Raw genomic sequence first — 21599 nt, 5'->3', positions numbered from 1 at the left:
AAGAGGTGATTAAGTTAAAATGGGCCCCAATACACTCTGACTGGTATCCTTATAAGAAGAGGAAATTTGGACATACAAAGAGACACCAGGTAGGCACACACAGAGGAAAGGCCATGTGAGGGCACAGTGAGAAGGCAACCGTCTACAAGCCAAAGAGAGAGGCCTCAGGAGAAACCAAATCTGCTGACACTTTGATCTTGGACTTTTAGTCTCCAGAACTGTGAGAAAATAAATTTCTGTTGTTTAAGCCTCCAAGTCTGTGGTTCTTTGTTATGGCGGCTCTGGTAAACTAACATAGAAAGGAAGCCACTGTTACTACTGGTCTTCTAATTGCTTCCCAGCCTCTAGTGTGCCCCCTCAACTCTATCCTCCATCTGCTTTGCTGCCTCAATCATCTTTCTAAATGTAAATCTGGCTGTATCTCTTCCTTGCGTAAAACCCTTCAGTGGTTCCCCATCAATGTCACCCTAAAATTAAAACACCACAGTCACCTGAGATCTGACTTTTTGCTACTTCTCCAACTTTTTGCTCCTGTTCCCCCACACCCTGAACACTCCTGCTTCTTACCACATCATGGTAGCTTGTTACACTGCTCCAGACAGAGAATGATCCGTCCTTGCCCTAGAAATGTCTACCCATCTTTCTCAGCTCACAGCCCAAGCATCATGAGCTCTGTAAAGCCAATATAGACCCTCATTTTCTACCTGCCACACACAGCTGATCACTTTCTTCTTTGTGCCACAGTTTTACCTTGCATATTTTGAGGTTGGTCACATGATACTATAAATATCAGTCTTTTCCTTTAAAATGGAAGTTCCCTCAGTAGCAAAAAACAAACAAACGAACAAACAAAAACAAGCAACCCAATCAAAAATGGCAGAGGACCTAAACAAACATTTATTCAATGAAGACCTATAGATGGCCAATAGACACATGAAAAGATGCTCAGTATCGCTAATTATCAGAGAAATACAAATCAAAACTACAATGAGGTATCACCTCACACTGGTCAGAATGGCCATCATTAAAAAGTCCACAAATGATAAATGCTGGAGAGGGTGTGGAGAAGGGGGAACCCTCCTACACTGTTGGTGGGAATGTAATTTGGTGCAGCAACTATGGAAAACAGTATGGAGATTCCTTAAAAAACTAAAAAATCAACTTACCATATGATCCAGCAATCCCACTCCTGGGCATATATCCAGAGAAAACTCTGAAAAGATACATGCACCTAGACATTCATAGCAGCACTGTTTACAATAGCTAAGACATGGAAGCAACCTGAATGTCTATGGACAGATGATAGGATAAAGAAGTTTTGGGGTGTGTGTGTGTGTGTGTGTGTGTGTGTGTGTGTGTGTGTGTGTGTGTGTGTGTATACATATACTATATGTATATAAAATGGAATATTACTCAGTATGCTATCACTTATATGTGGAATCTAAAAAGTGATATGAATGAATTTGCATACAAAACAGAAACAGACTGACAGACATAGAGAACAAACTTACGGTTACCAAAGGGGGAAGCAGCGGGAGGCAGCGAGAATGGGTAAGGATAAATTGGGAGTTTGACATTAGCAGATACAAACTACTATATACAAAATAGATAAACAACAAGGACCTACTGTATAGCACAGGGAATTGTATCTAGTAGCTGTAATAACCTATAATGAAAAGAATTACTATGCTGTACACCAGAAACTAACACAATGTTGTAAATCAACTATACTTGAATAAGAAAAGAAAGTTCCTCCCTTTCTGGCTGGCAGCAGCCATCAGTTTATCTCAAAGATAAGCCAAAATGGGCAGTTACAGGTACACCTAGGAGCTATGGAGGAAGTAGCCGTCTGATGTATGCACTTTCTTCTCAAGGTGTGCTGCTGGCAGTACTGTCAGCTCTGCACCCCACAGGGCCCCCACCCTACCCAGCCCAATAAAGCCCACAGACTGGGATATAAGACCAAGAAGTTATGTCATAAATCAGATTCCTACGCACTGTGGTGGCCACAAATGCCCAGATCCTAAGGGTGCCAGTTTGCTCGAAGCCTTCATTCTGTTACCAAGGAGGTTGCTGGACACACCACCAGGGGGCTGAGCCTCTTGGATTCTTAGTGGGTTTGTGGAGATTCTACATATAAATTCTTTGAGCTTATCCTCATTGATCCATTTTGTAAAGCTGTGAGAAGAAATCCTGACACCCAGTGGATCACCAAACCAGTCCACAAGCACAGGGAGACGCGAGGGCTGACATCCACAGGTTGAAAAAGCTGTGGCCTTGGAAAGGGCCAGAATTTCCACCACACTGCTGGTGGTTCTCGCTGTGCAGCTTGGAGAAGACTCAGTACTCTCCAGCTCCACTGTTACTAATGCAAGTAACATTTCTGAAATTCTTACCTAATAACAAGGACATTCATGTCTGCTTAAAAGTGTTTAATTTGTCTGTTAATACAAGTTGTCTACATAAAAAATAAATTTCTTCTCATTAGCACAGGGAACTATATTCAACATTTTGTAGTAACCTTTAATGAAAAAGAATATGAAAATGAATATTTGTATATATGTATGACTGGGACATTATGCTGTACACCAGAAATTGACACATTGTATCTGAATGTACTTCAATTTAAAAAATAATTGTCTGTAGATTGTTTGATGAGTGCATTGTCAAATTATGAAAGTTAAAGTGCAATAATATTTGACAAATATAACTGATGGTATATCTCATGTCTAATAAGAGAAATGCTTTTGTCTTTACTTTATCTTATTAGGAAGTTTATATGTCAGTGTAAAAATGTCGTTTGGTCCAATAAGTGTAAAATACATTCCGTAGAAGAGGAGTGCAGAAACTAGCCATATAGATTTGTTGGTGCATGTGAAGAAACCTGCGCCTTCACTGGAGTGATGCAATGCTCTTCTAGTTTGCCCTCAAGTGGCTGTTTTATGCTTTTTGGCAAGGACAATCTTTTCTTTTTTTAATATATTTTTATTGAAATACAGTCAGTTTACAATGTGTCAATTTCTGGTGTATAGCACAATACTTCAGTCACACAGGAACATACATATATTCGTTTTCATATTCTTCTTCACCATAGGTTACTGCAAGATATTGAATATGGTTCTCTGTGCTATACCGTATAAACTTGTTGTTTATCTATTATATATATATTAGTTAGTATCTGCAAATCTCGAACTCCCAATTTATCCCCTCCCACCCTCTTCCATGCTAGTAACCATAAGTCTATTTTCAATGTCTGTGAGTCTGTTTCTGTTTTGTAAATAAGTTGGTTTATCTTTTTTTTTTTAAGATTCCACATATAAGTGATATCATATGGTATTTTTCTTTCTCTTTCTGGCTTACTTCACTTAGAATGACATTCTCCAGGTTCATCCATGTTGCTGCAAACATCATTATTTTATTATTTCTTATGGCTGAGTAGTATTCCATTGTATAAATATACCTCAACTTCTGTTGATGGACATTTAAGTTGTTTTCATGTCTTGGCTATGTAAATAGTGCTGCTATGAACATTGCGGTGCATGTGTCTTTTTGAATTAAGGTTCCCTCTGGATATATGTCCAGGAGTGGGATTGCTGGATCATATGGTAAGTCTGTTTTTAGTTTTTTGAGGAATCTCTATGTTTATGTTTTCCATAATGGCTGCACCAAACTACCTTCCCACCAAAGGTGTAGGAGGGTTCCCTTTTCTCCACACCCTCTCCAGCATTTATTGTTTGTGAACTTTTGAATGACAGGCATTCTGACTGGTGTGAGGTGATACTTCATTGTAGTTTTGATTTGCATTTCTCTGATAATTAGAGATACTGAACATTTTTTCATGTGCCTATTGGCCATGTGTCTTCATTGGAGAATTGCTTGCTTAGGTCTTCTGCCCAATTTTTGAATTGGGTTGTTTGTTTTTTTCTTATTAAGTTGTATGAGCAGTTTAAATATTCTGAAGATTAAGTCCTTGTCAGTCTCATCTTTTGCAAATATTTGTTTCCCATTCTGTAGGTTGTCTTTTTGTTTTGCTTATGGTGTCCTCTGCTGTGCAAAAGCTTATACGTTTAATTAGGTCCTCTTTGTTTATTTTTGCTTTTATTTCTATTGCTTGGGTAGACTGCCCTAGGAGAACATTGCTGAGATTTATGGCAGATAATGTTTTGCCTATGTTTTCTTCTAGGAGATTTATAATGTCTTATCTTAAGTCTTTAAGCCATTTTGAGTTTATTTTTGCATATGGTGTGAGGCAGTGTTCTAACTTCACTGATTCACATGCAGCTGTCCAGTTCTCCCGACACCATTTGTTGAAGCGACTCTTTACTCCATTGTATGTTCTTGCCTCTTTTGTCAAAGATTAATTGACCAAAAGTTTGTGGATTTATTTCTGGGCTCTCTATTCTGTTCCATTGATCCATATGTCTGTTTTTGTACCATTACCATGTTGCTTTGATTACTGTAGCTCTGTAGTATTGTCTGAAGTCAGGGAGGGTTATTCCTCCAGCTTCACTCTTTTTCTTCAGTAATGCTTTGGCTATTCTAGGTCTTCTATGATTCCATATAAGTTTTAGGATTATTTGTTCTAATTTTGTGAAAAATGTGTCACAAACTTTTAAAATTGGATTTTGCTTGGACATGTGTAGGTTATCCTAATTCTTTATCATGATCATATGCAGAAAAGTAATGAAAGTTGACTATGGCCCACATTTTTAGATTTAATCTAGTATTCCATTTGTGTGACTCCTGCTTCTGAAAGGGGCAAAATTTAAAAGCATGCCACCATTTTTATGAGAATCGAATAAACATGCTACAAGAGGGTTCTCTCACAAATTAAACAAATCCTGGTTAGCCTAAACAACATTGCCTTGGTCTCCCCAGTAAGTTCCATTGACGTTCACCGGAAAGGTGGAGGCTCTTGATTCAATCCCGTGACTCCATGAGATCTGCAGAATACTGAATTTCATGCAAAATAGTAATGGTATTTATACTAGTGTACATTGAAATGATGGAAATTGAACATTAGGTAAATGAGAAAGGAATTATAAACCTTAAGGTTTGTAAGCTAGTAGTGCTAGGATTGGGAAATTGATGGTCATCAGGTACCTTTCAAGTGTGGGAAAACTGATAAAGTCAGCTTTGATCAAAATTGGAAATGCTTTATTTGTAGTGCTAGTTTGTGACCATTATGAACCCCCTCAGCCACATTAGGGGGAAAAATACAGTTGGTTTTATTTTAAAAAGTAACATCACTGCTCAGTCTAATCAGTGTTAAAAGTCATCTTGGGTCAACCCACTTTATCTATTCCCATAAGGGTAATGAGAAATGTCATATAGTTGCTGTCAATAAAAGTTCATGGTTTCCAATCTAACTGCAGTTATTTTTCTCATCCCTGCTCAAAATACCCTCGAAATCCTTACCAATCTACAAACTTGCCAAGCCACCAATTATGCCCACGTTAACATTCAGCACAACCAGCATTCTGTTTGCTTCATATCTTCCCTAGTCTAGGCTTCATTTCCCAGGGTGAATGTGAATGTGCAGGAAATATGGAAGAGGAATTGCCCCAGTTCTTTCCAATTCTGAATTGCTGACTTTAGCGGTAGTTTAACTTTGAAATCCAATTACTGGTTTTCTTGAACCAATTTTTCTCCTATTTTCTTCAGGGCTTTTAAAGGCTCACTTAAATGATTTCCTGAAAACATGTAGCAGGCTCACAAAACCTCTTGAGACTTAAATTCTGTTCCACTAAAAAAAAAAAAAAAAAAAAAAAAAAAAAAAAAAAAAACCTTAAACCATATATTTTGTGTGTAGAGGTTGTTCAACTACAGGAATAAATATCTATTAAGTAAATTTTTAAAGATAAATAAATAAATAAATAAAATGAAAGTTCCTTTAGATCATTTCTTAATCATCCTTGTGTTCCCAGATTCTCACACAGTATATAATATGTAGGAGGTCACTCCTGTTCAATCCTAACCCCGTTATAGTCTCACTGCCAACCCCACTGCTCCATTGCAACTTCCCTATCCAAGGTCACCAGCAATCCCCTTGTGGTTAAATCCATTTACACTTTCCAGTCCTTTCTTTCTTGCCTTCTCTGCAGCATTTGACCTTGTGGATTACCCTCTTTTTGCCAAACCCTCCCACTCCTTTGCTTTTCCTTCTACTATTCCAGCTGCTCCTCTTCAGTCTCATTTGAGGATTTCTCTTTTTCTGTCCATCATTAAAATGTTCAGTGTTCTTCAGGTGTCTTTGGCTGTGTTCTCTCAGCACTCAGCACACTCTCTTGGGGCCATCTCTTCCATTCCCATGATTTCAGCTAGCTCCTGCTGATGACTACCCAATCCAAATCACCAGCCCAGAATTCCTTCCTAAATGTCATAATCACATACACAACTGTTTACTGGGCATCTCCACTAGAATGAAAATCAGGAGTCAAACTCCTTGAGTTCATCCTTGCTTCATCACTAACCTATATGGTGTTGGGCAAGTTATTTCCTTTGTGGCTCAGATAATAATGATGGTCCTAACTTACAGGATTGTTGTGAGAATTAAATGAGACAATTCATGTACAGGACTTAGTGCAGTACCTGGCAATGGAAAAATGTTGATATCAATAGTAATTAAAGGTCCTCAGAAAGCTCAATTCAACAGATTCAAAAAATGAATTCATCAACATACCCAAAACTTCTCTTCATTCTTTGACTCAGATCTCAGTAAATGGCACCATCTGCCCAGCCAGAATCTCCAGTGTTATCTTTCTTTCCCAATCACCAATCCTGGCATTCTATCAGGTGCTCTTCCTTGATGTAAACCTTGTAACATACCTCATAGTGTTCCCAAAGTCCAAACTTTACACTTAGTCATTCAATCCACGGAACAGTGCTACAGAGTAGGTGCTATTATTAGGGATCTGCATCCCTAATTTGCAGATGCAGAATTTGAGGCACAGAAAGATTAAGGTAACTCATCCAAGATTATATGAGAGGCAAAACTGGGATATAAACTGAAGTGGGAAGCCCCATAAAAAGACCGGCAGGACCCCCAAGTAGGGCCACTACTCTCGTGCCGGCACCATCCGGTTCCCTGGCCCAGCTGCTGTATCTCACTTTTTGCCTCTGAAACGGCTTACTTACCCCTAAAATTCTATTGGTTCCCTGAGCTCACTTCTGATTGGTCCACTTCTCTAACTTCTGATTGGTCCATTTGTAGTACTTTATTTGCATGGAGCTCACTCCTGATTGGTTATTTCTCTCACTCCTGATTGGTCCATTCCCCTCACACCTGATTGGTTATTTCTCTGACTCCTGACTGGTCTATTTCTACAAAGCTTGTTCCTGGTTGGTCAACTTATGTTATACTTTATTTGCATATGATGTTGCAAAGTGTAAAACTGGCAGCCTATAAAGGCCTGTGTAAACCTACAGATAGGGTACAGAGCTTGAAGTGTTAATTTTTCTGGTTTGCTGATGTAATAAACTTGAGTTCTCCAACTCTCCGAGTGCTCCTTGGTGTTTATGCTGGATCAAGGTTGCTGTCACAACTGAGCTGTTTAACACCCAACTGTAACACATTTTTTGTAACAAACCCAGGTAGTCTGGATTTAATATCCATATTCACAACCACTATACTAAATGTTATAGGGCTTCTATTTGGAATGTTTGTCACATTCTATTGTTTGCCTTTGTTTCTCTTGCTAGGCTGCCTGTTATTTGAAATCAGGGAGTCTGATTTGTTTGCAGTGGCATCTTCAGTGACTAGAATAGCGCATATCAAACAAGGAATGCTTAATATATTCAATGAGTTAGATAATTCCTTAGAGACAAGACAGTATGAAAAATGGAAGTAACTGAATAGCTATCAGGTTGCACTCAGTTATGGTCAGGGTAAAGGTTTTGTTTGTGGAGAAAGTTGTGTTTTTTATGTGAGGATAACAAGCAGAATACCAGAGTCAGATAAGTAGAGGTTGAATTTAAGAACCCATTGAGGAGGGGAATAGCTCAGTGGTAAACCCATGCTGAGCATGCACCAGATCCTGGGTTCAATCCCTAGTACCTCCGTTAAAAATACATTTTTAAGTAAATAAATAAATAAACCTAATTATCTCCCCTCCAAAAAAAGCTTAAGAACACATTAATACTGATTCAACAGTTAAAGGGCACATGCTATAATTCTTTTTAAGTAAGGGAAATTTGACAAACTTATAAAGAGAACTCACAGACTTCAATTTGCAGTTACTACCAATATTTTTGAACTGCTTTTTAAAAAAAGAGGCCACTACCTACTCCCATGTCACTCAAATTGCATTAAAGGGCTCAATTCCAGTATCATGCTGGATCTGAGAATTAAACTTTTAAGTTGGGAGACAAAAAAATTTAAGCTCAAGAAGAGTTCCAGTTTACCATGGGATCCATTTAAGTGTGCAGTCAGTTTATATTCAGCACCACCTGGTGTGCACTGTGTACCCTGTGAATTACTCTGTCATAATAAACAAACTGATACAGGTTTTCCTTCAACAGTAGCAACAAAAATGCCTGCTGCACAAACCCTGGGTAGCCCCAAGAGAGGGAAATGAAAATTCCATGCCTAAATTTGTTACTTTCCATTTCATCTCCTCTCTCTGTTCAAGCCTTCCTCCGTTCCACCCCAGGGTTATTTCCTTAATCCTTCTGACCCCATCTGCAAGCTTCCATCCTGTGCCACGTTGGAAGATCTCTGAGGCACCTGGACTCAGCAAAACAATACTTTCTTCTTCTCCTGCTGGGTAGTAAAGCGGTGCCAGCCCAGGCCCTGAGCCTCATCAGATTGATTAGGCAGAGTCAGGCAAAATTCGCGCATTATGGCCCTCCCCAGTTCCTGGTATCAGCGACCAGGATAACTCCAAAGACTCTTTGGTGTTCTTTTCTTTCTTTTTTCCTTCGCATGGCCTTCGCGAAGAGTAATTAATTATGATTTATAAAACGTAATAAATTGCAGTTTATAGACTCTGAGCACAGAATATTCTTCCTAAAAGCCCAGTTAGAAGAAATCCCTGTCTAAAATGAGATGTAAAACAACAGCAATTGAAATAAATACTCGAACTGCATGATCCTAAGCACTGTCAAAAAAAATAAAGAACTGTGTACTCTGTCTCTGCAATAATGGGCATATAATAGTAGCATTGCTTTCAGCCCATTTCCCCAGACTGCTGGGCAAGAGTTGGCTCAAATAAGGAAAAAGAGCCAAAGAAACCGGGGGAAAAACACACCAATTATTTCTGATGCCTGGTATACAGACTGCGCCAGAGGATAAGGCTTTTCTGGCTCTCAAATACGCGTTCTTTCCTTTCCATGTGTCTGTCCTCCTCCCTCGAAGCTGCGGGGAGGTCTAAAAATAGTCCATGAATCACGGCAGATAATACTGTGCAGCAGTTACATAAACAGCCAGCCCGGGCAGGCGCCGGGGCCGAGGGTAGGAACGGAAAATATCTGGGTCAGGGTTGTCACTCTGAATAGGTTCCCCTGGAGCCGGCCTTCGGGAGGCGCGGCCAGGGAGGAGGCTCGAGCCCGCGGGCCGAGAGCAGCAGGGGAGCCGAGTGGGGGAGCCGAGTGGGGGAACCGAGGCCCCGGGCCGTGCGCGGGCGGCAGCGCGAGCGGGGCGGGCGAGCAGCGCGCGTTCTCCCCATGGCGGAAAACGGGCCGCGGCGGCGGCGGCGCTAACCGGCCGGGGCGGGGCGGGCGGGCCCGAGCCGGGGCCCGGGGCCGAGGGGAAGATGAGCGCTCTCCTAGAGCAGAAGGAGCAGCAGGAGAGGCTGCGGGAGGCCGCGGCCTTGGGGGACATTCGGGAGGTGCAGAAACTGGTGGAGAGCGGGGTGGATGTGAACTCCCAAAATGAGGTCAACGGCTGGTAAGTGGGGAGCGGGGGAGGCCTAGGGTCGGAGCAGCCGATCTGGAGCACGACCTCGGCCTAGCGCTGCCCCCGGACGCCCGCTAAGGCGTGGCTTGGCGCCCGGGCCTCCGAGCCTGTGTGCTCCTGAGGCCAGCCCTGGTCCCCCCAACCCCCGCCCCGGGTAGTCCGCTGCACGTCCTGCCCAAATCCCGGCCCACGTGGTCCTCTTCCCGCAGCGCCCACCAGAACCCTGGCGCCCCCCGGCCACCTCAATAAAGTGGCCGGAATGGTGCTGGGTACGATTCTCACCTTAATACGGAGCTCACCCCCGTTGGAGTGTCAAATTATTTTGCCATTGGTGCTTCTGAACACATCTGTGCAGAGCAAAAAACGTAAACAACTGAGCAAATATGAATCCTATAAACTAGCACGATTTCTTTTCCCAAGACTAGCGGGAAAAAAATCACTTGCATCCCTATTCTCTGTTGCTTCACTGCAGCAGTGATTTGCTGCTACCTGCAGCTGCCTGTTGCAGGAAGACTCATTCGTTTGTCCCATAGAGTGTTTTCTTGTAACAATTTCAAATATGGAACTTTATCTAAGGCTTCAGTTGCCTACCTGCAATTGAGTCCTTAACAACTAAATAAGGAATCTCATTTTAAGATGTGCTGGTGGTCACGTTTTTAGTGTTAAGTTACTGACTGTGGTATTGTTCTGCTCTCTTCACATTTAAATTTTTTTATTGGATCAAGGTGATGCTTAACCAGCCTATTTTGCTAGTTAAGAGTTAAGGGGAGTTTGCAAATGTTTTATTTTTTGAAGTGGAATAACACATTTTGAAACTAAAAGGGACACTGGAGATGGATTCAACCACTGTCCCAACCAAGAATAACTTGCTCTAGGTCACACAACTATTAGTATATTAGCTAGGACCAAAATCACAGAGTCCTGACTTTCTCACAAATCTGCCTACCTCCTTACCCTAAAGAAAACAGCCTGGGTAGCTGTCCAGAAAGCCAGGAAACAGTAGAAACTGACTTTTTGTTTTGTTTAAAAGTGTTTGCCAACTAGCTTATTTTTCTGTGTGTACAATTTCTGGCATTGCTCTGTGGTTCACAAGTTGTGAATCGTTGTTTTGGCCCTGGGAGGCAGTGTTGTGTAGAAGAAAGAGCCTGCAGGTTCTTCTCCATTCCTGCTTAGCAGTATGACCTTGCCCCAGTCACTTCATTTCCAGTTATTCTAGAAGAATGTTGTAGGCATCTAAGGAGATAAAGCAAAGTATAAATAGCCGAGCTTGCTCCCGACGAGGTTCCAAGTGCTTTACGTGTATTATTTCATTCACAATTACTCAGGGACATAGCTATTGTTATTCTCTCCATTTTGCAGCTGAGGAAACTGAGGCCCAGAAAGATTAATTTCCCCAAGGTCACAGAATTTACAGTAACTAATAGAGCTGGGAAAGAAACCCAGTGTCTGACTGCAGACCCTACTTTCTTAACCACATAGTAGGTGCTCAGTAAATATAAGTTTGTTGAACTATGAAGAGGCTATCATAGATTTAATTGGGGAAGATGTCTAATAGGACTTTAAATTCAACATGTCCAGGGTTGATTGTCTGGCCTCCCTTATACCCCTAACTGTCCCCAGCCTGCTCCTGAGTCCTTATCTCGGTATCTGAGGTGCTCAGGCCAGAACCTTTGGTTCCCTCCTTGCCTCCTGTCTTTGGCTCACACCCTGTATCCAGTCAGTCTCCTAATCCTGCCAGTTCCACCTTCAGCGATATAGTGAGAATCTGACTGCTTCTCACCAGCTCTACCACTATACCTGTGGTGCAAAGCCACCATCATTGTCACCTGGATTAAGGCAGTAGCCTCCTGACTAGTCCCTTTGCTTCTACCCACTACCGTACTGTCTTTTCTCAACAAGGTAACCAGAAGGCTCTTGACTTAAAACATAAGTCAGATCATTTCACTCCAATCAAAACCCTTCAATGGCTCCTAACTCACACTGAGTAAAAGCCCACAGGGTCCTACAGTTTCTATACCCTGCCCCCCATTCTCCCTCCTTACCTCTAGGCCTCATGCCCCGATTTGCCCCTTTGCTCCCTTCATTCTGTTCCCCTGGCCTCCTTTTCCTGAAAACACACCAGGCACAGTGTCAACTCAAGGCCTTTGTGCTGCCTCTTCCCTTGATGTAAAATGCTTTTGCTCCCTCACGTCCTTCAGGTCTTAACTTACATGTCACCTTGGTGAGCCTTTCCTTGGCCCTCGATTTAAAAATTGCACCACACCCCTCCCCCATCTCTGGCATTCCCTAATTCCTTCACTTGCTTTATTTTGTCCCTGTAACTAAACCACTACATAGCATACTGTTCGTTTTGCTTATTTGCTGACTGTCTCAGTTTCCTCATCTGTAAAATGGGGGAATATTGATAATAGTACTTATTTCACAGGCTGTTTAGAGGATTAAAGGAGTTAATATATGTAAAGCCTTTAGAACGAAGTCCAGCATGTAAAGCATTGGATCTGTGTTAACTATTATTTTCTTATTAAGGAGTGTGCTGGGTAATGAAATATAAAGGTTACCCGAAAAAAACTTAGTCTGTAGCATAGAAAAGCAGAAAGGTTACTGCTTTGAATTCTTAGTTGCTTAGTAACTACAGTTTCAGCCCCAATAAATGGTGGTCTGGTCTGAAATACCTCCCAACACTGATAGGATATTCTGGCTGCAAAATTAAAGAGTCGAAGTTCAAAGATAGCACTCCCACATCAATTGTAATTCGTGTCATGCATACCCCTTGGCTTTAAGGAACAAATATAATGGCTTATGAAGAAGTTGAAGATATATCCTGACTACAATGCCTATGAGTTATGGCTGCCCAGAGCCACCCAGGTCTGGACTGTAAATGATAATCACTCGGTGCAGGGCTGTAGGGAACATGCTGTGTTGACTTAACGCCACTTTACATGGTGACGCTTTAGCTAGTTGGTTTGTCCTGGGGTGTCTCAGATCCACTGGCAATGTATTACTTCCTTTACTCTCAAGCTTGTCGTGAACAAGTGATTTACTACTAGCAAGTGAGTACTTTCTTTCCAAAAGAGAACATGTTTTTCTCATCATGTTCTATTCATTTTTGAGTGCTCACTTGTCATTATAATTATTCATTTTTAAAACTTACACAGACATCCACACATAAACACACTGTCAGCTGCAGTTTGCCCAGGATCAAAGTTGTGTGGGATCCTTCTACTCCAACCAGTGTCCACCTCGTCCTCGGTTCACTCATTTGGCAAATATTAATTAAATACCTGTCTGTCCAAGCAGACACTTCCTTATCTTCATGGAGCTTATACTTTAGAAGCCTAGATCAAGACTCTTATCTTATTTTCCCCAAAGTAGCATTCTTTTCATCATAGAGTACACTTTAAAGGCACCTGGACAATCTAATTCTAATGAATAATAGTGTGGCATGTCACTGAAACATCACTGGAGTTGCTCCCAGCCAGACAGACAAGTGGCTTTCTGTAAATCGTCAATGTTAAGATAGCCAGGACAAATCAGCTCGTTCTAGAACCAAATGAACTTCCTCGATAGTTAAACTTTTCTCAAGTTAGTGACCTAACGTAACCCTCACTATTGAACATATGTTCTTTTCTTTACCGCATTTATATTTGTCTATAAACTCTGAAGATATTTATCTCAGTTCAATTAGAGAGTTGGTGAATGAGGACATTTGAAAACAGAGGGGAGAAAAGTATTTTCCTCCCATAATATCATTCAGCTGTGGCAACTGGGGATGAGTTTAATAGCTCTGAATCCTTTTATTTCTATTAAGATGGAGTTTTGGCCAGCATGCTAATTATATTTCTATGCAGTGTTAAAATAATAGTCCTTCAGAGTATGCATAATCTCCTCCTATGTGTACAATATGAAATAATTAGTTTTTCTTAAATGAATTGAATACTTGAAGACAGTTCTCAAAAATTTTGACTGTTGATGTACACATTTCAAGTGCTTTAGGAATTGATGTATATGTGCAGTGCCTTGTGTTTAAATAGATGAGGGTATGTTTTGTAGCCTTCTGGAGAGAACTAGGGAAGTGAACTTTTAAAAATGGAAATTTGGAAATCCTTTGTATGTGTGAAGGAAGGAAAAGAGGAAGAGTGAGTAACAGATTCAGACAGGAATTTGCTCTAGTAATGATTTTAGTGGCAGAGTAAGCTTCAAATGAGAGATGGTTATTAGCTTGATAATATTTAATCTTCAAGTGACATTTGGTGCATATGAAGCAAGTTTCCATAGTCCCTTGAAGGGAATGTGGTGATGCAAAAATATATTTTAAAGAGACTAGGACAATCTGATGAGCGATGCTGTTAAGAGTCAGCACTCAACAATATCATTAGAGTTAGCCAGCCAGCCAGCCTTCTGGATGCCATTCAGATTAAAGCTTCTAGGATAAATTAGCTTTTCCCAAGAAGTGAAATTTAAAAATAAATTTTAAGCATATTAAATATTTTGATCATCTGCTTTCTGAAAAGAGAAGATTACCAGCTTGATTTCTGGTTCTAGTTGAACTCTGTCAGGCTTGCATATGTTTATTTACTAATATGTAGAACTTTAAATCCCACATCACCTCTTCTCTTTTAAAATCACTCTTTTTTTCTTTTCTCTGGGACAGGACCTGTTTACACTGGGCATGTAAACGCAATCATGGTCAGGTGGTCTCTTACTTGTTAAAATCAGGAGCTGACAAAGAGATTCTTACCACAAAGGGAGAAATGCCAGTTCAGTTAACATCAAGGAGTGAAATCAGGAAGATTATGGGAGGTGAGTCTGTGTTTGGGGGGCAACTTTTGATTTTGTCAAACTAATTTAAGTCTTGTGGTATCATTGGCTATATTCTTGACGCCGAACAGCCACTCTGTTCCTAAGAGCAAAGATGATATTAAACTGTGCCAAGATAATAATTCCATGTTGTCTTCTGGAAAAGTAACCATTATAAGGCTTTTTTTTTTTTTTTACTGTAAACTTTAAGGTGATAAAAATAGTAATGATAAACCTGCAGTGAACACTGACCAAAATATTTGTCATACACCAAAGGACACTAGCTTTCACAAGATATTCTTTACTTGGTAACTTTTAAAGGGCTATGTAAATGTCCTGCATTTTCTTCTTTTCAAGTGGAAGATGATGATGATGACAGCGATGACCTCCCCCAGCTGAAGAAGGAGTCAGAACTACCTTTTGTTCCCAACTATTTGGCCAACCCAGCCTTCCCTTTTATCTATACCCCTGCAGCAGAGGATTCAGCCCAGCTGCAGAATGGGGGCCCCTCCACACCTCCTGCATCACCCCCTGCTGATGGCTCACCTCCGTTGCTGCCCCCTGGGGACCCTCCCCTGCTTGGGGCCTTTCCACGGGACCACACATCTTTGGCACTGGTTCAGAACGGGGATGTGTCTGCCCCCTCTGCCATTCTCAGAACACCAGAAAGCACAAAACCTGGTCCTGTTTGTCAGCCACCAGTGAGTCAGAGTCGCTCCCTGTTCTCTTCTGTCCCGTCCAAGCCACCAGTGTCTCTGGACCCTCAAAATGGGACGTATGCAGGACCAGCGCCAGCATTCCAACCGTTTTTCTTCACCGGCGCATTTCCATTCAATATGCAAGGTAACCTCTCAGCAGCAGACAGCCTCTGCCACAGAGCAGATGGTGTTCAGAGGTCTAGTGCTTTTCTTCCTGGTTTTTTGAGAATTAGGGGTAGGATTTATTTATTTTTAGTATAATTACAAACTTACAGAAAAGTTGCAAGACTAGTATAAGGAGTTGTGTTTACTCAGATTCACAAGTTGTTTTACCCTGAACTACTTAAGTGTATTTCCTAAGAACAAGGATAGTCTCTTTCACAGTCACAGTACAGTGATCAAATTTAGGAAATATAACCTTGATATGATGCTCTTCTCTAATCCATTGTCCATATTTAAATTTTGTCAGTTGTCTCAGTGATGCCCTTTGTGGCTGTCTTAACTCCTTCCTCTCCTGCCCCCTCCCCTGCCCAGGATCATTTAGTTATGTTGTTACTGTCTCCTTTAATCTGAAGCATTTCCTCAACCTTTAGCTACCATTTTGGACCTCAGATTTTTGAAGAGTTCAGGACAGTTATTTTGTAGAATATGATTTTCTATTGTTTTCTCTATTTATTAGTTGGTATTCTTCTGCAAAGAAGGGCTTTCCCTTCTCCATTTATATTAGTATGAACTCATAAAAAATTCTTCTTTTATTCATTGAGTGATAATTTGATCAAATTATGCTAGATTTATCCAGAGCGAGCCCCTTCAAGCTAGTTCTTGTGTCCCTTGGACATGTCCATCATTCTTGGAGCGCTTCCTTTGTGATACAGCCAGAGGTTTCGGGCTCCTAGTGTAACTTCCCCAACCCCAGCCTTGGAATCAGCCATTTCTCCTGGTTCTTTCCAGTGGAGAATGGTATTCAGAAATCAGAATATAGACCCTAGGTGTGCTTATTGCTGCTAGTGTATCATTTCTTTTAGGCTCAGTCAGAGGTCAGAGTTAGGAAAGAAAGAAAAAAGCAAGCAAACAGTGAAGAGCAATTGAATGATAAAAGGAAAGATTCACCAGGAAGATTCTATAGTTATAAACTAAACATGTAGATACCTAGTCACATAACTTCAGAGCATTCTAAGCCCTGATTTAAATGTCACAACGAACTCATAAACTGGGTATTATTATTATGTACATTTTAGAAATGCAGAAACTTAGACACAAAGAGGTAGGTAATTTGCCAAGAATCGCACATCTAGTACATGATAGAGCTAGGATATACCCATTTGTACCACAATCATTCAAGGTTCAAAAGGTCACAGAAAATACAGAGCTGAAAGCAGCTCCCACAATTTATGACAAAAGGAACAAACTGTGCATCAATATTTTAGATGAAAAGTAGAAAATGAACATATGCTTCCTGGATATCAAGCTTCAAGCTGAACTGAGAGAATTAGTGAAGTTTAAAAAAAAGGCAAGTAAACAAGCACACATAAACACTCATATACTTTCCCCTCATATTTCTATATCTGTTTATCTAGATCTTTTAGCAAATATTAAAAACCACAAGTTTATCCTGATACCTCCAATTTCAGTCAAACAGCAGCACAGGGTACAGTCTAGTCTCACCTTTTCTTTTTCCACATAAGTAACTGCCTCATTTTCTGTTTTTGAGGAACGTTAGGTGCCGATAACAGCGGCCTAGGGATACTGTGAGGGATTCATATATAAGGAGCAAAGCAGAGCCACCAAACGCACATGGGTGTTTGGCTTGGGCCTCCTTGGCAGCCAGGTTCAGAATTTAGGGGCGGACTGCTTAGATCCCAGACCCACGAATAACGGTGTTTATTTACTCCAAAAGACAAGAGTCCTCCCTTGTTAAGGTACACTGCTTTCAAATCATAGTTAGACTTTGGTTTTTATTAGTAGTTTATCTTTTTGCTCTTTTGCTGTCTTTATTGCAAGGATTTTAATGTCATAAATATCTTTAGATCCACAATTGTTCAGTCTCTTTAGAGTAACTCTTGTACCGTCTCTTGGCCACGGCAATGCCTTTCACCTCTTTTCCCCTTCTCCTACTTATGTGTCATTACCTGAACCCATTCTCAAGCCTTTACCCACTTAGCTTCAGCAGCAGAAGTAATTCTCCCTCTGTACAGCTAGGGTTGTTGTCCATCCGTTCACCACCCACACCCCCTTTACTCTGTGAAGCACAGTCTTAGGTATAGGGAAGACAGTGCAGGAAACTGCACCAGCAGAGACAAAATTGGGCCTGAGCCAACTTTGCTGACGGTGCTTGGCTTTCTCATTGGGTGGCCCAAGCCTTCAGCACGGAGCATGATTAAGGGTAACCATCTTCTGGGAAAGATCTGAAATCACATCGGCTGACTTGCCATAATTATTAACATCCCCCCCCCCTTTTTTTTCTAGAGCTAGTACTCAAGGTGAGGATTCAGAACCCATCTCTTCGAGAAAATGATTTCATTGAAATTGAACTGGACCGACAGGAGCTCACCTACCAAGAATTGCTCAGAGTGAGTTGCTGTGAGCTGGGTGTTAATCCTGATCAAGTGGAGAAGATCAGAAAGTTACCCAATACTCTGGTAAGAAAGGTAAGAAAGATCTGTTAAGCATGAGTGGTTGCTTTTTCCATTTGGAAAATACCCAGCTTCCTCCTTGGTTGTATGAGTCATAGTTGAATAAATGAAAAGAGAATAGAAAAGGAGCAAAGGGCAATTTTCCAAATGTAATCACTGAGCTTTCTTTCCCTCCACAGGGCCTGTAGAGACACTGACATTTCTGAAAGTTGTAGGATGCTAGGGAAAACATTCTAAATTTCCATCTGCATGTACCTATTTCTGGTTGTTATAGTAGTGGTCTGTGAGGGTTACCTTAGTGTGCTGTCAGATGTGCCTTGTGTTTTATAACATAAGACCCAGGCTAAATTATAGGGCAAATCCACACAAATACAGCTGTGGTCCTCCCAGCATCTCTGGGTTCTTTGAACATCAGGCTTCTGGCTTCTCAGGGCACCTGAGGGAAACATCCCTGCATTGCCTCTCCCTTCGACATTTACTCATCTTGTAGCAAACTGCTGTTAAGGGCTTCTACCATTCCAACCCAATTTATGCTCCTGGGGGCTTTTGTGCACTATCACTGACAGCCTGCCACAGGGAATTTTTTTTTTCCTTCCAGACTGTAAAATGAGCCAAGATACTGGTATCAACACCACACACCAAACACCTAGAGACAAGTGGCTCTTTGCAATCTGTTTAACCTATTTTTGTTTTAGGACAAAGATGTTGCTCGACTCCAAGATTTCCAAGAACTGGAACTGGTTCTGATGATAAGTGAAAATAATTTTCTGTTCAGAAATGCTGCATCCACACTGACTGAAAGGCCTTGCTACAACAGGAGAGCTTCAAAACTGACTTACTGATGCAGCAGGGACTTTATCACTGAGTATTGTGACAGTGTGCTGCATCATCTCTGGGCCAAGGACAAGCCATTGATCTAATGCCTTGGATGTCCGGAGGGCCCCTGATGCCATGGCTGAGTATAACTAACATCGTTCTGCCAAGGTAGGAAGCCCCTGACCCCCAAGCAGCGGTGCCACTCTTCCAAGCCTCTTGGTGCACAATAAACCTATTGCTTGAAGCTGTGAACAGCTGACAAGTGGTCTGGAGAGGCAGAAGCCGCCGGTTCTGTATCCAGTGTTTTATGTGCAGAATGTTAAGAGTTGTCTAAGTAGAAGCTGAGAGAGAGCAGAGCCTATTTCTAGCCAGTCCTGTTGACAGTGCACCTGAAGGGCCGGGACGTGCTTCTCTTGGTGTTGCATGTTCACAGCCCTCCTGAAATGTGAACTGACTAGAGAGGAAAACTGGGGAAAGCACAGGTACCGGACACAGGAATTTTGGTGTGACTTGTGGCTGTGAGGTTTCACATAACATATTTATAAATGTTACTCAGGTTAAAAGTATTTAAGACTACAGTTACCTAATTGTAAATATGCTGTTAACCAAAAGAGCTTCCCTCCCCCACTTTTTCCTTTGTAAACACTCCTTACTGCTTCTGTCTCTAGACTGCCCTTGTCCATACAGTTGTCTCTGCATTAACTCCCCTTCGTGGTCACTAGAGGGCTCTCTGATGCTTTCTCAAAGAGCAACGGCTTTTTTTTTAACTGAGGCAATGATTCCCGTCTTCTGTTAATTGCACCGAATGAGAAGAGCACAAACATTGCTGGTCCATGTTTTCCACTTTCATTTTCCCACCAGAAATGAAAAGCAATTTTTCAGACTGAATCTGTTGCTATTTTAAAGGTTATTGTGGGAAACTGAGCTAAAGGAGTTAGCACCTTTATTTTTGTATCAAAGACAAAGGTTATTTTGAAATTATTAGGATTTTTACACAACTGTGAAATCTGTTGCTTTTGTAAACAAGTTGTTTGATCTTAGGGATCTCCCACGACCACCACCAACCCACTTAACAAAGTCAGTTGTGAGTCTACCAGGCTTCCTTCTGGAAGCAAACAAACACCTGATTAAACTCTTGAGCATGGCATAAGGATTTTTTTAGAGAACGCATTTAAGGATTCTTTTCCTTTCCTTCAGTGTCATTAATGTTAAAAAGAAAAGCCACCGTCTTGTTGAAATAAACAGCTTAACCTTAGAAGTAAGAACGAGCACACTTAGACAAACAGGAGAGCAGGGGTTTGAAGCCAGCTGTTGATGAGCATCCCTGCTGTCTTAAGAAGCTTTTTCCCCATAGTGCCTAGAGTTTCCAAAGAAACTTAACTTCCTAACTGTGTTAATTTTATTGGAACACTACGGTAGAGAAGACGTGCAGAAGATGTCAGTGGAAGAGAATGTTGTGCTGAGATAATGGCCTCCTGCTGCTGCCTAAATGCTGAGCTGAGGTTGAGGTGTTTTCAAGGCCAACTTCGTGGTGTGGAATCACTCTGTTGCGTGACTTAATTGTACTACACCAGTTACTGATGGTGAGTTACTCACCCCTGCGCAGTGTTTGCCTAGTAAAGGTTACTTACTACTCCCTTTCTCTGAAGTGCTTTAAAGAAGAAACCTCACTTGTGTTTCAGCCCATCAGAAGCAGCTAGTCTGTCTAGACACGTTAATCTTTTTTCCCCTTTTGAAAAAAGTTAAAATTTACTAATACAATTAAGGCTACTTCTATCCTGGGATAAATAAATTCAGTATTAATTCATGTCTAAATCACTGGGGTTAAAACTCTTCCAGCATCCAGATCAATTAGAGATTCTCAGAAGCATGGAGGCCCCTGGCTGGGAGGTGGCCTACAGAGGAGTAGCTCCAGGGCATTTCCCGGGCTTAGAACCAGGCCCTCGAGGGAGTCTCAAGGGAGAGGGGGGCCTTGCACTGCTCTCTCTCCTCCTTTATGAAGTCCTCTGTGGTCAACTGACTCCTGCGTCCGGCAGTGGAATAAGACTGCACAGTTCCTGGTAGGTGAGTTTAAAGTCTTAATCTATGCATTCAGAGAAATATTTTTATATGCTTTGTGTAATTTATAACAAGGGTTTTTTTTTAGCTTTGTTAACTGTGAATTCACCCCTCCTCCTCCTCTGCATATTTAAAGCATGTGTTCACACTGTGTGTAAACATTCACTGAAGATTTTTCTCTTTGTGCATTGCTGACTGTTCAAGCATAACAGGCATTATTAAAATTAAATATTGACTGACTGAGCCCGTAGTCTTTAATTTTGGCCTCCTAACAGCACTATACACACTTCTAATCATAGTAGGTTTAGATTGTTGGACAGTCCCAGAGACAAGACCCTCTGGAGGAAGAGAAGGGACCATTCCCCACCTGAGCCTCCTCCGTCCTGCCGCTGTGGCGGTGCTCACACCCGTCAGTGGCACCTGGAAACAGATCTTTTGTGCAGTGTCTTTCCTCTCAGTTCACAGCAGTCAGCTGCATTTCCCCGGAGTAGCTGAGCCAGCTAGATAGAGGTCATCCTCTATTAACCACATTTTTTGATTATCCTATTTACTTTACACAACTGAGCCTCTCCTTTGGGCTGTCAGCACCTGTCAGGGCCTTAGTGAGCTCAGAGGCAAACTCCCAAGACAGGAGAGGAAAGACAGTCTTACACCTTCAGATCTTTAGCTGATGATGCCGAAAGAACCTGCATTTCTGTTGGT

The 21599-nt window shown here is 41.5% G+C and overlaps 1 protein-coding gene and 1 pseudogene across 2 annotated transcripts; both read left to right on the top strand.

Moving 5' to 3' along the window:
- Positions 1-1803: 1803 nt before the first annotated feature.
- On the top strand, positions 1804-2369 carry LOC105064632 (large ribosomal subunit protein eL15-like; annotated as a pseudogene).
- A 7150-nt stretch (positions 2370-9519) lies between these two features.
- Positions 9520-21137, top strand: ANKRD40 (ankyrin repeat domain 40). Of its 2 annotated transcripts, none has more exons than XM_074342809.1 (5): positions 9520-9886; positions 14547-14695; positions 15050-15535; positions 17857-18029; positions 18719-21137. In XM_074342809.1, exons 1-5 carry the CDS (start codon positions 9753-9755, stop codon positions 18863-18865), a joined length of 1089 nt encoding a protein of 362 aa, XP_074198910.1. In that variant the 5' UTR covers positions 9520-9752; the 3' UTR covers positions 18866-21137. The 2 variants fall into 2 exon arrangements, with proteins under 2 accessions (XP_074198910.1, XP_010947904.1); XM_010949602.3 differs by having other exon boundaries at positions 9529-9886; positions 17857-18038.
- The last annotated feature ends 462 nt before the right edge of the window (positions 21138-21599 follow it).

Source organism: Camelus bactrianus, chromosome 16 (genome assembly GCF_048773025.1).
Source record: "Camelus bactrianus isolate YW-2024 breed Bactrian camel chromosome 16, ASM4877302v1, whole genome shotgun sequence".
Taxonomy (NCBI): Eukaryota; Metazoa; Chordata; class Mammalia; order Artiodactyla; family Camelidae; genus Camelus; species Camelus bactrianus.
Note: the sequence above shows the minus strand (reverse complement) of the source record. Positions and strands in the feature narration are given on the sequence as shown.